Below are 15,557 nucleotides of genomic sequence, written 5' to 3' on the forward strand. Positions count from 1 at the left end.
CAACTTTTCCATTTGTGCAGCCACACTTGGAAAACTCTTAAGCTTTGCTCACTACTTTGTATCTTGCTTTAAGACATCCAGATTTGCATTGTACCATACTTCCTTGCTTTCATCTTTTCCCACAAGCCATTCACATAGCCTTTGTTCCTCTAAAAACCAAGCCTGCAAAAACTACTTTTAAAGGAACCAGACTGTATCCCCACTCATCTTCAGGAATCCAATCAGCCTTGAAAAGCAGAATGTCCACAAATAAACAATACCAAAAATACAAAAAATGGCATACTCACCTTTGTATACAAAGATGTGATCATTTCTGGACGAGACAAAATTATTGCTGAAAGGCACTTTGCAGCAGCTCTGCGCACCTTCCAGCTTACATCCTCATCGTCGCTATACTCATCAGCACTCTCTCTGTACATTGTTATAAAGGAAATATTGAAAACTACTAGAACGATACACCTCTAACCAGCATGTTAACTGATGTCCAACCAATCAGCCAAAGGAGGGGAAAGGGACCAGAACGGTAGACTCACTCATCTTCCTCTTCATCACCATTCATGTCTTCATCTTGATCTTCATCCATATCATCTGTGAAGTTGGGATCGTAACTCAAGTACTTAAGAGCAAGATCCAAAATTGTCTCACAATATGGAGAAACATCACGAGCACATCGTAGAACAAAACTCTCCAGAGCCTGCAGCATCCAGCTCCATCATGGCAACAATAAACCAAAGCACACTGCCGAAATTTGCTAGCATCACATTGGCAATACCCTGTTATACAGATTAATAATGAAGCTAGTAGAAAAATGGACAAAAATACCAACCAATAGACCAAAACCTGGGATTAAGAAACTCACATTTAAAGCATACATGGAATGAACAGGGATAAGGAAAGAGCAATGACCCCAAATTTTGAAATTTGAAAATAACGGTCTTGTAAAAACTTTGTTTTCAACGCTAGGTAAAATAATTTGCCCTCAATAATTAAAAATTGCACTCACAAAAAGAACACGACATGCTTACCTGAAGGCTATTCTCACGAAGCTCGTCATCATTTTCAGAAGCAGTTTCACAATAGTTGATCAGCAAAGGCACAGCCTCAGCCAAATGGGGTCCAAACCTGTAACCTACAGCACGACTGCCACAATACCCATATATCAGCAGAACATTCTACCATGGACAACAAAGCCCAGATCTCCCTCTTAAAACTGCTTTCCAAAAAGCATGCATGTGAATTCTAATGAATAGTGTTGCTATTAGACCACAATTTGTGGATTGAGACATTTCCAAATGTTAAGTTTTCTGCGACAAGTAGAAAGAAAAGAAAGAAAGATATATTAACGTCCACGGGAGGCCTCGCGGGCCTATGGGACAAAGTGCATTGGAAAGCGAGCTCATACAAGCCTCTGTGCGCTGAAGCAAAGGGTACGCTAGAACGCTTGCTGAGTACTAATCTATGCCAACAGAGCCATAATCATAATCATATCATATCAATCAATCTATCCAGGCGCGAGGACGAAACTGAAGCCTGGTACAGTGATGGCTCTCTGGTGGGCTGCGAAAATATCTCGTATCTCCGTCTATCGAGCTGTCTCACGCTGCAGTGGGGGGCACGGTCTCCTCACTCTCTGGACTCTCTGGGCTATGTCTAGAGTGACCCCTCATCTCTATTGGTCTCCCCTGAGGAAAGTTGTGATAGGTCGGACCTGAATAGAGTGTACTCTGGGGGCTCTCTGTCGCACATGTGGGCTCTGTGCCCCTCTCTCGACGATACGCTCACCTCTCATATCGGCTAGCTCCTCTACCTCCACTCCACTGTGTCCGAGGGCTGACTCAAATGTATAGAAGTCTTGACATGCAGCTGTGCCCGATCACTCTCTATGTCCTGTAGTGGTCTGGCCATCCCTTGCTGCACTCTGATATGTTGTAGAAGCACCTCCCTATGTCGCCGCATCTCCATCAAATAAAGCCCGATACAGACCTGGTCATGGAAATGGATCAGTCGTGACAAGGACCGAAGCCATTCCCCTCTAGGTAGAGACGGTGGTAGCGTCCCCGAATCTCATAATAGGCTGGACAAACACAAAGAAAATGCTCCTCTGCCTCAACCGCCCCCAGTGTACAAAGCGTGCAGATCCGATGCTCTCTAGGTATACCCACTGCTCTCCCTGCCTCAATCCTTAGCTAATGGGATGAAACCCGCATCTGACCAATGGCTATCATCAGTGCATGAGATACTCCTCTATCCTCGAGATACTAGGGTTTGATAATGAATCCCTCCTCTGATACTCATAAGAAGTGGTCGCATTAAAACTGGGTCTTGGTGGGGAGTTCCTCGTCCTCCCCCCAAGTCCGGGATGTGTGAAGCTGAAGGAGGTCTAACCATATGATACGGTTGATCTCATCTCGTGGAATCAACTCAAGAGGTGCATCCATCCTGTACTGAAAGGGGGGAAGCCTATCCATCTGGATATCGTGCCTGGCAAACAATGTAGATATGTGTGCATACCATGTGTTTGCCCCGCTCTCTACGAGTCGTCTGGATGACTCTAGGGCCAACCTCGGAAGTCTCCAATGGGGTAAGTCCCACACCCTGTGGATGAAAGTCACCGTCCGAAAGATGACATCAACTTGGAGAGGTCTCATGGCGAACTCTACCTGTACTATCTCATGTGGAACTGAGGGCTTACATCGGATCATCATGGATCCCATTGTCACCTATAGCCGCTCGAAGCTCCTCCAATCTGTCCTCGAAAGATCGCACCCCCAAAAAGGTACTGCATACATGACAGTCACCCGCACTAGTGTGTCGGAAAGCCAGCCCTTCGTTGGTGGATCATGGAAGTGCGCCTAGAAACACTGCCGCTCTAGTCTAGCCAAAGCACTACGCCCTCGTGTGAGTCGTGCCTGGGCTGCATGTTTCATCGTGAAGATGGGTCCTGTGAAGACTGCTCCCAAATATGTGTATGACTGCACTATCTCCACTAGTTCACCACGATAGGTGAAAGTGAGTCGGTTAGTCACTGATCGTGAGGTGTTGAAGATCATAACCTTAGTTTTCCCAAGGTTGACCATCAAATCTCTCTCTCTGCAAAACACCTCTAAAGCCTCCAGATCTCTCAACAACCCCTCCGCTGAAGAGGATATAAGGACTATATCATCAGCATATAACAATATCTGTATGAGGAGATCCCCTAGTAATGAGCCCTCGGCACCTAGGCGATCTATGAAAGATGTGATCTGATCAATGTAGAGTCCAAAAAGAGTCGGTGAGACTCATATAAGTTCATCACACCCCAAATCAGCATCTCTGGGATCTGCATCTCTTGTAGTCTCCTGATCATGCGGGATCGTGAAACAATGTCGAAGGCCTTTCAATGTCTGGACCTCGCCTCCTCAATGATAGCCCTCAAAGTAAAAATGTGGTCTAGAGTAGAGTGCTGCATCCTCAATCCTGCCTGCCCTCGTGCTTCTATATGACTGATGATCTCTATTTCTAGTACCGATTCATAGATCTTGGCCAGTGTGTAGCCAATCATGAGGGTGCGATAGTTCTCAGTGTCCATGGGATCTCCTGCTTTGTATATCGGTACGATAGTAGTGGTGCTCCATGCTGGTGGGAAGCCGTGACAAACTGCAAGGTTAAATATATGTGCAAGGATCGGTGCTAGGACCTCCTGCCCATGTGCGAAGTGCTTAGTCCGAAGGCCTTCATGATCTTATGCTTTCCGGTTGTGGAGCCGGCGAAGTGCAGCCTGCACATTTTGCGTAGTGAATAGATGACAAGTAGTGGGCCTAGTCATAGTGGACATGTCTAGCGGTGTCTACCTCGGGACATCATATAAGGAGCATGCATAAGTGTGCCACACGCTCGGATCGGTGATGGGGGAAAACCTTTGTGAAGGTGAAGGACATGGAGTGCTTGGAATTCCACATGTGTGGCTGTTGATACTGACACGAGGGTGGATTCCACATCTCGAGGCTGCTGCATGCAACCGGGATAGAAGAAAGAGTGAGAGGAGAGAAAGAGAGAGGAGAGAGAGAGAGAGAGAGAGATCACTTTAAAAGTTCGACTGCGTCCTCCGGGGGTTCACCTTAAAATTTTTTAGTGTACCACGTGCATTCAAAAGGAGGTATATTTTAATCCAACTTTTCAAAAAAATTTAACAAAATTACAATAATAGGAGGGGTTTCATAATTCAAGTTTTGGAAAAAATCACTTAGTTCATAAGTACAAAGAGGGAGAGTTCGTGGTCCAAGTTATCTGGAAATATTCTTGGGATTTCATTTCTCAAAATGATTCTTTTATTGCGGCCCTTGCCAAAGGAAGGACGGGTTGAAACAGACCCCAAGAGGACGGTGCCTGGAAGACTCCAGGTTGTTCACTCATTATGAGGGGGACAACTGGAAGATTGTGGTGTATGGATTGCTCGAGTTCGAAGGCGAGAACGTGACTGAAGGTGGTGGTGCCATCTGGTGCTACCGTGAATGGGGACCTCTATACCAGGATGGTTTGCTTGTGCAGAACCGGACCTGGAGGAGCAGGAACCACTGGTTGAAAAACCAGGAACCGAAATCAACACCAGATTGTCCCAGAAGGTTTCATCATGGGAGCTACTAGGGCAACGTCATCGAAATCTTAGCATTGGGCCAAGATGTGTCGGTGAGAGGGGGTGTTGGAAAGGTCACCTCCCCATTTGTAGCCCCCAAATGAGGAGAGCGTGGGGGAGGGAGACCTAGAGAGAAAGAGGGGGCTGCCACATAGGCAGCACCTCACAAGAGAAGAAGACTGCAACAGATGGGACCAAGTACAAGGCCTGGAAATGGTTTGGAAGGAGGCAAATCTGGAGCAGCAGGAAAGGGACAGAAACGCCTCGGATGCGCCAGCCTATGGGCAGGTAAGGAGCCTGCAGGAGGGTCTGGCAGCAGCAAAGGGAGGGGCTGAAAAAGGGCAGCACCCTTCCCTTATAAAGGGCCATGGAGCTGGCTGGTCGGCCATATGGCCCAGCCCACAGCCCCATACATAGGGGTGAGTGGAGGGGGCCAGCCACTCGGCTGGCACACAAAACAAGGGGGCTGGGCCCCCACTTAAATGCAAAGGGCACACAGCCCAATAGCAGCTGCTCACAGCCCAAAATATAGGGATGGTGGGGGTGGGTTTGTGCAGACTGAGTCGGCCAGCATAGGGCTGCCGGTCGGCTATTTTGCCAAGCCTTGGGGTCTATAAAAGGGGAGGCTAGGAGCCTCATAACACATCCAGCAGCCAGCAAGTTTTGGAAGCAGAAAGAGCAGCACCACCCTGATGGGATATCTCAAGGTGTATGCCCCAAGCACACCTTGGTTTCTATGTGTGTGTGCTAGAGGCACAGTTAGGTGCCCATAAGCACTGTTAGGTGGTGGTAGATGCCACATAGGATGATTGAGAGAATCTAGGAGCTGATTGAGGAGATGATTGTGGAGCTTGGTGGCTCATGTAAGAGGTGCCTACAAATGGACCTCACCTTTCTTCATTCCATAAGCAAGCAAGCATTCTCATTTTGTGTTCAGCTTCATGCTTTTCTTTCAGTTCTTCAACATGGTATCAGAGCACTATGATCCTCCTTGAGCCCATTTGTGCCACATCATCTTCTTCTTCTCCATCTTCTTCTTCTTCATCTTCACCATTTCTTCCCCAAACTTGTGAGAGCTTGTTCTCCCTCGTCTTTCCGCCATTCTCCAAATCCTCTGAGCTGTAGACTCCTCGTGTATGGGCGAACCTCAACGTCAGAGGAATTAGAGAATGCTGCCCACGAAACCGCGCAACAGTCGTTTTCATCCTGACGTCTTTTCTTGCAATACGACTTGCTGAAGCAGCCATTCCAAAATTCCTCTAAGCCAATCTTGCACAACAATATGAGCTAGCTCCTGTCCAGATTTGAAGGGAAATGGTCCACCAAGGAGGGAGAAACAGCAAAAAAACCAGTCGACTTTCAAGCTGCTGGCTATGGCGACGTGACGCGGCATTTCGCCTCTCCTCCTCAGTGGCTCTTCTCTGGTATACCAGCTTTGTTTCTACCTAGAAAGCCCTCTTTTCTTTGCTTTGAAGAGTGAGATACAAGCCCTCCAAGTTCAGGCCTCTGTTTTGGATAGTTTTGACAATGTTGTGAGTTTGATGCTACATTAGATGCTACTTTAGCATTTCTGATGTTTTAAAGTGTTGAATAGCATCAGTACAACTGTGGCTACAACTTTCCTTTAAGTTGTTATACCTGGATTTGCTTGAATACTTTCATTTAGCCACCTCTAAAAAGCATGCAAGTTGAAGCATTATTTCCATTATGATTTGTAGTATGGAACTTGGTTACAAGTCTTTGCTACTCTAAATGCTTGTACTTTGAAGCTCTTTAACTCTTTCTAGCCTTGTAAGAGAGTAGACACTACCCATTTTGGGTTAGACCCTCTCATGGCTATCCTCTTGAATACGGATAAGTTCAATGGTAAAGGCTTTCACACATGGCAGATGAAGGTTAAGTTTGCATTGATGAGGAAAAACCTCCGGGGGCTTGTCAAAGCTGCTTCAACTTCTTCTTCAACAACCTCTAATGCTGGAGAATCCTCAGCTCCGACACACCTGGCACGAGATCCTGCTAGAGAGGAGAAAGCCTATGGCATCATTGCTCTTGGCTTAGGAGATGACTATATTCATCACATTTCTGATTTGGAGTCTCTTTCTCAAGCTTGGCAGAAGCTTGATATTATTTTTGGTGCTAGCTCTCACATCTCAAAATTGTCACTTAAGATTGCTTTCTTTGAATTGAAGATGGCTAGTGGCACTCCTTTGGCTGCCCATGTCAATCACATGCGGAGTCTCATGACTCAACTTGCTTCTATCAACTCTCCAATCACTACAGATGATGCAATGGCAGTGTTGCTCAAAAGTATGCCTGAAGATTATGATCATGTTGTTACCACTTTGAAAAATCTTCCTAATCCTACTCTTAAAGGTCTTATTACTGCTCTTCAAGAAGAAGAAAGGCACATGGAACTCCGGAGAGGCAATGACACAGCCTATGCCATAAAAACTCAAAAGGGCAAGTTTTCACCTTGCAAACATTGTGGAAAGACTAATCACCTCTCAAAAGATTGCTTCAAGATCAATCCTTGCAAACATTGTGGCAAAAACAATCACCATGAAAAGTATTGTAAGGCCAAAAAAGAAGCAACTACAAAGTCAGAGACTGCCAATCTACTTTCAGTTGATGTGCCTCCACAAGATGAGGCATCCTATGAAGATTATGCTTTTTGAACCATCTCCATATATGCTCGAGATCTCTCTTTTTATGTTGAGTCAAGGTACTCAGCCTGGATAGTCCTCCAAAATGAATGAAATAAACTTTTGTGTGTTTTGCTCCATGGTACCTCCTGCAAACATTGTGTGCATGTACATGCAGGGGAGATAACCATTGGAAGGTCTTATGAATCCCTTTTGTTTACTTCACACCCTTGGGAAACCCTTGCTAGCATGAGAACCTAGCCATAGATTTATCTTTGACCACCATGAGATGGCATGAGAAACTATGAGACTAGATGTATCCTTGACATAGCCTGAGGCATTCCCTTGAGGGGGGGTATAATGGGATATCTCAAGGTGTATGCCCCAGGCACACCTTGGTTTCTATGTGTGTGTGCTAGAGGCACAGTTAGGTGCCCATAAGCACTGTTAGGTGGTGGCAGATGCCACATAGGACGATTGAGAGAATCTAGGAGCTGATTGAGGAGATGATTGAGGAGATGATTATGGAGCTTGGTGGCTCATGTAAGAGGTGCCTACAAATGGACCTCACCTTTCTTCATTCCATAAGCAAGCAAGCATTCTCATTTTGTGTTCAGCTTCATGCTTTCCTTTCAGTTCTTCAACACACCCTCACATTTGGACCTACATCTAGGAGCCAAAGCAAGGGAAGAGTTGCTGCAGACTCAGCTCTTCTAGAGCTGGAGCCTTGGCTGTCTTCTAGGGCAGCAAGGAGCTGAGATCAAAAGACGGAGAGTCTACATACGCTCCAGGTGGAGCACGCAGGCTCAAGTTCCTAGAGATATCCGGCTGATAGTAGAAGTACGTGGTGGTAAGATCAAAGGACCACGCTCTGGTGGTGGGTGGAGGCGGAGGCAGCAGGAGGGGAGACGGGTGAGCAGGAGGGGTGGCAGAGACAGCAAGAGGGGACACAGGAAGGGAGGCAAGCGAGCACGGAGGTGAGCAGGAGGGGAGGCAAAGGCAGCATGAGGGGAGGCAGAGCAATAGCAGGGGTGGAGGGTGAGCAGGAGGGGAGGCAAATTGAGTAGGGAGGTGTGGCAGGTGAGCAGGAGGAGAGGAAGATGAGCAAGAGGTGTGGTGGGTGAGCAGGAGGAGAGGTAGCGCAACAGGAGGGGAAGCGGGTGAGAAGGGAGAGGAGGCGAGTGAGCAAGGAGGGGAGGCAGAGCAGCACAAGGGGAGATTCAAATGGTGGAGATTTCAATGCCATTTGTGGAGAGAGAGAGAGAGAGAGAGCCTTGACACAACTCTATGAGACCAAAGAAGTCTATGAGAAAGAAGAAAGATATATTAACGTCTTCAGAAGGCCTCACGGGCCTATGAGAAAGAAAGTCTATTGATGTCCAGAGGAGACCAAAGGTCTATGGGACAATAGAAAAAAGCCATCCACTACATCAGCTTAGGGAGGGCACATGGCAGCTCCCTGAGAGTGCATAAAGCAACTCCATTTATTTATAGTACCTAGATTACATCCTAGAAAAACATATAGTCGGCCATACATCATTTTAAGACAGAGTCTTTTGGTTTTTTTTTAAACTCCTTATTCCCGGTACACTGTCCATTTACCATCCTTCCTGGCAGCCTTAACTTTGGCAGCTCTTGTGTTCCTCGGCTATCCATAGCTTAGTACCTTTCAGCTTGTAAGATTGTCGTAGAATCTTGAGTCGTAAATCTCGTGAATTAAACGTTAAGGACAGCATGACCTTTACTCTCCGCGATAAATACTGTTCTAGCTTCACCATCATCATCAGAATTGTCGGGCTTGTCATCCTCGTCAGCCATCCAATCAATGTTGTCACACATTGATGCTTTGACATTTGCTAGAATGAGTCGTCCTCCTTGTACCATCCTTCTGGGAGCCCCCAATTCTGATTTCAATGCATTATACCATCTGGCTTCATGTTCCTTCATCTCACCAACAAAGAGTAGCTACCTAAGTATTAGAGAGTCGAGGAGTGCACATGGCATCTCAACTCGAAATTAATATAGCACACATCTATGTTCTAGTTCTATAACAAAGTGGCCTTCATTACATCAATTTAAAACTCGGTTTATATTTGCAATCTCTAGTTCATGCTAATTCATCTTGGTAGACTAGACTGACCATTTCCCCACTTCGCATGCGACCTTCACTTTAGTGAGTTCAATATTCCTTTGAGTTGGGTCAGAGTCAGCTCCTCAAATATCCATACCCTTGTACCCTTCAGCTTATTTGCCTGTTAGAGAATCTTAACTCTTCCTACCCTCTCTCTTAAATATCCTAGCACTTGTGTTCCCTTTTGAGTGATACAGCTGATGTCATTTTCATCCCATTCAACTTGTGGTATCCCCTTCTTGAGGCATATGATTTTTTCCTCTTCTGTGTACCCCTCCTCATCATTAAGACAGCCAAGGCAGTCCTCTTGGAGGCCCCCAATGCGTAAAATTTTCTTATTTTGTACTACAGCATCCTTCCACATAAAGATCTGATTTATTGATTTTGTTGCTGGCCACGATGGCCATCTCTTTCTTGGCTGAGATAACTTGAGTGGTAATCGTTTCCTTGACCATGGAAACAAGCATTGGTGCTGGTGGAGCGCAGCACCGGGTAGTCAGAGTTCCAGGTCACATCGCGGGCAGGACAAAACAGCCAGTGGGTCAGGTCTTCTCCAATTCACACCGCCAGCCTTGTCTCAGCCCACTAGCTCTCTTTTAGGTTCGGGTCACCCCAGGCTGGGCTGAACCCTTGGCCCAGCTTGTGGGTTAGCTTGAGCATAGGGGTTCTCAGATTTGCAGAGGCAAATTAGGAGTTCTCTAAGACAAAGCTATTTGCCACGACCCCAATCAGCAAGCCCTCGTACTTAGCCATTGCAGCCTCGTCAAAATCAAATCCCTATGCATTGACATGTAAGCGAAGGATCAGTTCAGACCTACAAGAACAAATCTACTAATTTTAAGCAGCAAGAGAGCTCAAGCTTCAGCTTGCAGCCCCTGGAAGAAAGGTTAAGGAGATGGAGAGCAATGGCAAGCATGAAATCATTGTAGAGATCATACAAAAATGTAGCACACTGTGGCGACCTGTGCCGGAGGCTACTCACGCGACCCGAACTTGAGGCTACTGCTGCACGCAAGCAGAACAAAGCTAGGAGAAGCGGACAAGGGAGGGAGGCAGGGAGAGAAAAGGAAAAAGTGTGTGTGTGTGTGTGTGTGTGTGTGTGTGTGAAAAAGCGAAGTAGCTACTACTCAAGAAAAGATCTCAGTATAGGCTGTATACACATCCTGATCAATCAAAAGAGTCTGAAAACAATCGTAGAATGATTGTTGCAGAGATCGTTTGCAAAAAAAGAAAGGATGAAAATAGTGGATCACCAAAGACTCTATGATTTCTATCCATCCATAAAGTCCATAGGGTCCAATATCGCACCCATACAAAAAATAAATCAAAACCCTGTCTTTGGGGATGAAATCCAAACAACCAGAAAAATCTGCCAAAAGTAACAGTAGGAAATCGCTGTCGAAGCCTCTCTCTGATGAGAGCAATGAGATCAGAAGTATTTGGACAGGACCAAAAGATGTGGAGCACTGATTCAGTAGAGTGCGAGCATCTGTGACAAACAGCTGAAGCAATATGTCTGTGTGCGAGTAACTGTCCAGATGGAAAAATGCCAAGGACAACTCGCCATAGGAAAAGTTGTTGTCGAAGAGGGACTTTGTAATGCCAAAGGAGACGCAGCCTTTTTCTCCACCACTTCATTGGACGATCCATATGCCAAACAGTATTTGCTCTGTTGGAAATCCAAGGTGGAGGTAATAACACTCTATACAATGATGACACTGGCTTCAAAGGACGGACATATGAGGAAGGAGAGCGTAAAATCCAATCCTCAAGCCAATGCTGAATTTCTAAATGAGGTACCGGCAAGTACGGTTGGAGCATTGCTGAAATTTTATGCCATAAAGAACGATAATGAGCTCCCAAGCCATATTTGCGAGCAGCCAAAGAAAAAGATAGAATTGTGCCATCATCTTGAAGTACATCCGCCACAGATGAAATGCCTTTGAAGGAGAGAAAATATGAACGTCGGGGTTCTTGTATGGCCAAAGGTGGGTGGAATACTTTAGACCAAAAGAGATTCTCTTCCCTCAAAGAGTTGCCCGAGAGAGAGTCCTTGCCTTTCCATTCCAAGTGGGAAAGAATGTGTTTCCGATCAAGAAGTCAAGAAGCAGAGAAGAGACAAAAGGGCATCCTCTAATCTTGCCTTGGATAGAGCCAAATAAAAATTCCCACTGAGTAGGCTGCCAATTCCCAAAAGCAGATGTATGAAGATGTAATAATAGAGAGCGAATCATAAAAGCCCAAGGCTGATCTCCTTGTAGAAACTGCATCATCATTTTCCCCCTGTGAGCAAGTAAATGCATTTGAATATTGAGAATGTTCAGACCCCCGTACATCTTTGGAGAACAGAGACGATGCATGGAGAGTAATCTGAGACTTTTCTTGCCATGTTTTGAACGCCAGAAAATTTCCATGATAGCTGACATAAATGAAACCAAATCTGCCTTGGTGAACATAGTAAGAGGCAGATAAAATTGTATGTATGCTATCAAAATGGATTGTGTAATTCGCAGACGAACATGTAATGGCCAAGTTGCAAGCTTCCAATATTCAAGTTTTGCCCTCAACTTTACTAGCACCCAATCAGTTTGTTGTGAACGGGTGAGTCCCCAGCCTAAAGGATAACCAAGATGTCGAATGAATTGAGAAGCAGGGACAATTTCCCCAGGCCACAAAAGGTTGTGCCAGTCCTGTGCATGTAAAGGCAACAATTTTGATTTTTGAAAATTTACCCGAAGGCCAGCAGCCAATCCATATGTAGAAAGAGCATGCATGATCATGGACAATTCAGCTCGAGTATTTTTTGGAGTAAAGAATGAATCATCAGCATATGCTTGAGCAATCATGCTGCGACTGCCAAGGATCTCCAAACCGTGCAGCTGGTCAGTGTCCAAGAGGTGATCCAGATATTGAAGCAGTGGATGAGTGGCTATGGCAAAAAGTAAAGCACTCAGTGGACATCCTTGTCTGACAGAGCAAGCAAGAGTACAGGATGGAGAAATATCTCTTGAAAGTATGCAGGCAGCTTCACTATCTTGATATAGCCAATTGATGAGTTACTGCATTTTTGTGCCAAAACCCAAAGCCTGCGTAGTCGATGAAATAAAATCCCACTGAACTGTATCAAAAGCTTTGGCAATATCAACTTGCAATAACAAAACATCCTGCTGTGGTATTTGGCATATTCAATTCCAATGTAGGCATTAGCAATGTTATCGGTGATATGCCTACGCGGGACAAAGCCATATTGCGCAGGATGCAACCCATCATGTAAAAACCCCTTTAGCCGAGCAACAATCATTTTGGTAGTGACTTTGTAAATTACAGGCATAAGAGTGATAGGTCTCCAGTCTGCCAAAGACTCACAAATTTGTTTTTTAGGAAGGAGTTTAACAAGACCTCTCTTCCATGTGTCTGGCATTTTCTGATGTTGCCATGCAGCATTCACCATAGATAGTAATGGATGCTTCAAAAGAGGCCAATATGCTAGAAAAAACTCGACTGTCAAGCCATCCCATCCAGGGGATTTCCATCTGCAACATGATTTGATGGCATCTGACAGTTCCCTCTCAGTAAAGGGTTCCTCCAATTCCAAAGCTTGAGTAGGGGAAATGATTGGAGAAACATTTTGCAACAGTAAATTTCGTGCAAGCAAAACCTATTGCGAGGGAGGAGCTACAGAGCCAAATTGCTGAGAGAAGTGATGCACACAAAAGGAGGCAAGCTGTGACCGTGAAGTAGTCCATGATCCATCAAGCATAAGCACTTTGTAAATTTCTGTTTTGATTCTCCTCTGATGCAAACTCTTGAAAATTTCTTTGGAAGAGCAACCTTTATCTGTGAAAGCTCTTTGTCTTGCTCTAGTCTCCCATTTTGCCAGTTTCCTGTGATCATTTAGTTTAAGACAATGTCTAGCCTGACATAATGTGGTTTGCTCATGCATGGACAACGAACAATGATGACTGAGTTCAGTGAGGTCTTGACAAGTAGACTTGGCCTGAGCAATGGTTTCCCTCAGAGTCTTCATGTAAGACTTGCCATAAGCTCTAATCACCATTTGCATTTTAGAAATAAAAGAAGCCCAGGCATCATCAACATGAAAATGGCTGTTAGATGAAAGACAATGAGCTGCTTCAGTAACCATTGCCTTGAATTCAGCATGTTGCAAATAACTGTTGTTGATGATTAGATGTCGCCTTTGTGGCAATCTATCATCTGGCATCTTATGAAAAGATAACCGCAGCCATAGTGGTGCATGGTCTGAATGCACAAAGGCATAGTCAATCCACATTTTGCATGCGAAATCCCCATTTTGTTGTGGAGCAACACTGTATCAACGATCCAGTCGTGCCTTATAAGCGGAAAGAGCATTATGTTGAAAAGTGTAGCCCGGTGACAGAGGCTGCAATTCCTTCCAAAGGTCAACTAGATCCAAATGCAAAAGTAGTTGAGACCAGGCATGCCTTTCAGGAGATAACATATGATCGTGGCTGGAAGTGTTGTCTCCCTGTTGTGGAGCATTATTGAAATCCCCACATATGTAGGCATGAGATCTCCACGGGTATTGTTGCATAGCATCCCAAATTACAGTTCTGTCTCGGGATGACTGAGGTGCATAAACTGAAGCAAATTCAAACACCTCTCCTCTTATAATGCATTGGAGAACAAGCCATCTGCCTTTGTTGTCATTTAATGCAATGACTGGTTGAAGCTCATGTTTGATCAGAAGGACAACCCCTGAGAAAGAGTGCTCCCCAGCATAGAAAATGTCATACCCACAGTAGTGTCCTGTCTTGCCTGCATAAATATGTTGGTTGTGCTCTTGTAATGCTACTATGTCACGCTGAAATCTGTGGATGTACAGCCACACAGATTTCCATTTCCTACTGTCACACATGCCCTGGACATTGAGTGTAAAAGAGGTGATGTGAGCAGCCATATATACAGATATTTATAGTAATGTAACAACTATGTACAGCAGCAAAATGTATGAGGTTAGCCTTGCATTTCTATCTCAGGGTCGAGGCCTCGCCCCTGAGAAGAAGTAGTCGCCTGAGAAGTGGACAGCAAAGCAGCAACCTCTTCTTCAGGGAAGAGTGTTCTGCTGGCTGTTACTGCAGCCCATGTAATTCCAATTCCTGTATTGATCTCTGGGGTGTTTCCGCTAGAAGAGGCACCATTCCAAGTGCGGGGGGGTGGAATTCTTCGAGCAGAAATAACCTTTCTTGGGCTCTGCCAGCCATCAGTTGAAGGTTGCTTTCCTTTGGACAAGGATTGAGTAGCAGGAGGTAAATGTAAAGTAAGATTCGCATTGGTAGCTACTGAATCTTTGCCTTTATCCTGACTCCCAGAATGCTGTCTACTGCTTTTATTTTTGTTGACAATTGGAGTAGGAGCATCTTTAGTGGGCATGTGGACTGGCAAGGTAACATGATGCATTTTATGTTGGTTCAGTGGACACTGTGAAGCCATGTGTCCAAACTTTTTGCATTCAAAACAGGCCCCTACAAATAAACCCCATTTGAGTTTATAAAATGCACTCCCCATGTTCACATTATTCACCGTGACTGAGTAAGAGTCCGGTGTGGGATTATCAGTATCCCAGAGAATGCAAAATCTGTTTGAATTACCATTTGGCCGTGGTGGGCAGACCACTTTACCTAAAGAGGCTGCAATTTTAGGCAAAAGTGAGGCCATGCATTGGGAAAAATCAACAACTTCAACCCAGACTGGGCATCTGTGTCGGATTAAAGCCTGAAAGTCCCTTGTGGGAGACCATGGCAAGACATGCACCATTTGCTGCCCAAAAAAGAGAGGTGAATGTTCCAAAAGCATTTGTCTGTAGATCTCATCCACCACGATAACCTCAAAAAAGCCCCTGGCTGCATAATGTACTTTACGAACAAAAGAGCCAGCCAATGTGCGTGTCAGCCAGTTGCCTATTTCTGCAGCAGGTGGCATCCGGCCTGGAAAGAATAATATGACTGCATTCTTGGCATACTCTCTGACTGGATCCACAATTTCATCCACCTCAACCATGAGGCCAACTTAAGGAACTGAGTCTCTCTTTTCTCGTATCTGCAAATTCTTCATGCATTACATCATATACTAGTTGAGCCTCAATCGTGTCATGCATCGGGTCATGCTGACCCTCAACCTGCTTTTGTTTCTT

The 15,557-nt window shown here is 45.3% G+C and overlaps 1 protein-coding gene across 1 annotated transcript in view; it reads right to left on the bottom strand.

Annotated features, from left to right (window-relative positions):
• Positions 1-15,557, bottom strand: part of CAND1 (cullin-associated and neddylation dissociated) — a 102,892-nt gene that overhangs the window by 20,415 nt on the left and 66,920 nt on the right. The window contains exons 7-9 of the mRNA XM_087400318.1: positions 1,026-1,140; positions 534-694; positions 288-411 (exon numbers count right to left, since the gene is read on the bottom strand). Of these exons, the coding sequence (XP_087256444.1) occupies positions 288-411; positions 534-694; positions 1,026-1,140 (400 nt within the window). The remainder of the gene's footprint in view (positions 1-287; positions 412-533; positions 695-1,025; positions 1,141-15,557) is intronic.

The sequence above is a fragment of the Dipteris shenzhenensis genome, chromosome 29 (genome assembly GCF_047967505.1).
Source record: "Dipteris shenzhenensis isolate YYH24624 ecotype China chromosome 29, Dip_SZ_1.0, whole genome shotgun sequence".
Taxonomy (NCBI): domain Eukaryota; kingdom Viridiplantae; phylum Streptophyta; class Polypodiopsida; order Gleicheniales; family Dipteridaceae; genus Dipteris; species Dipteris shenzhenensis.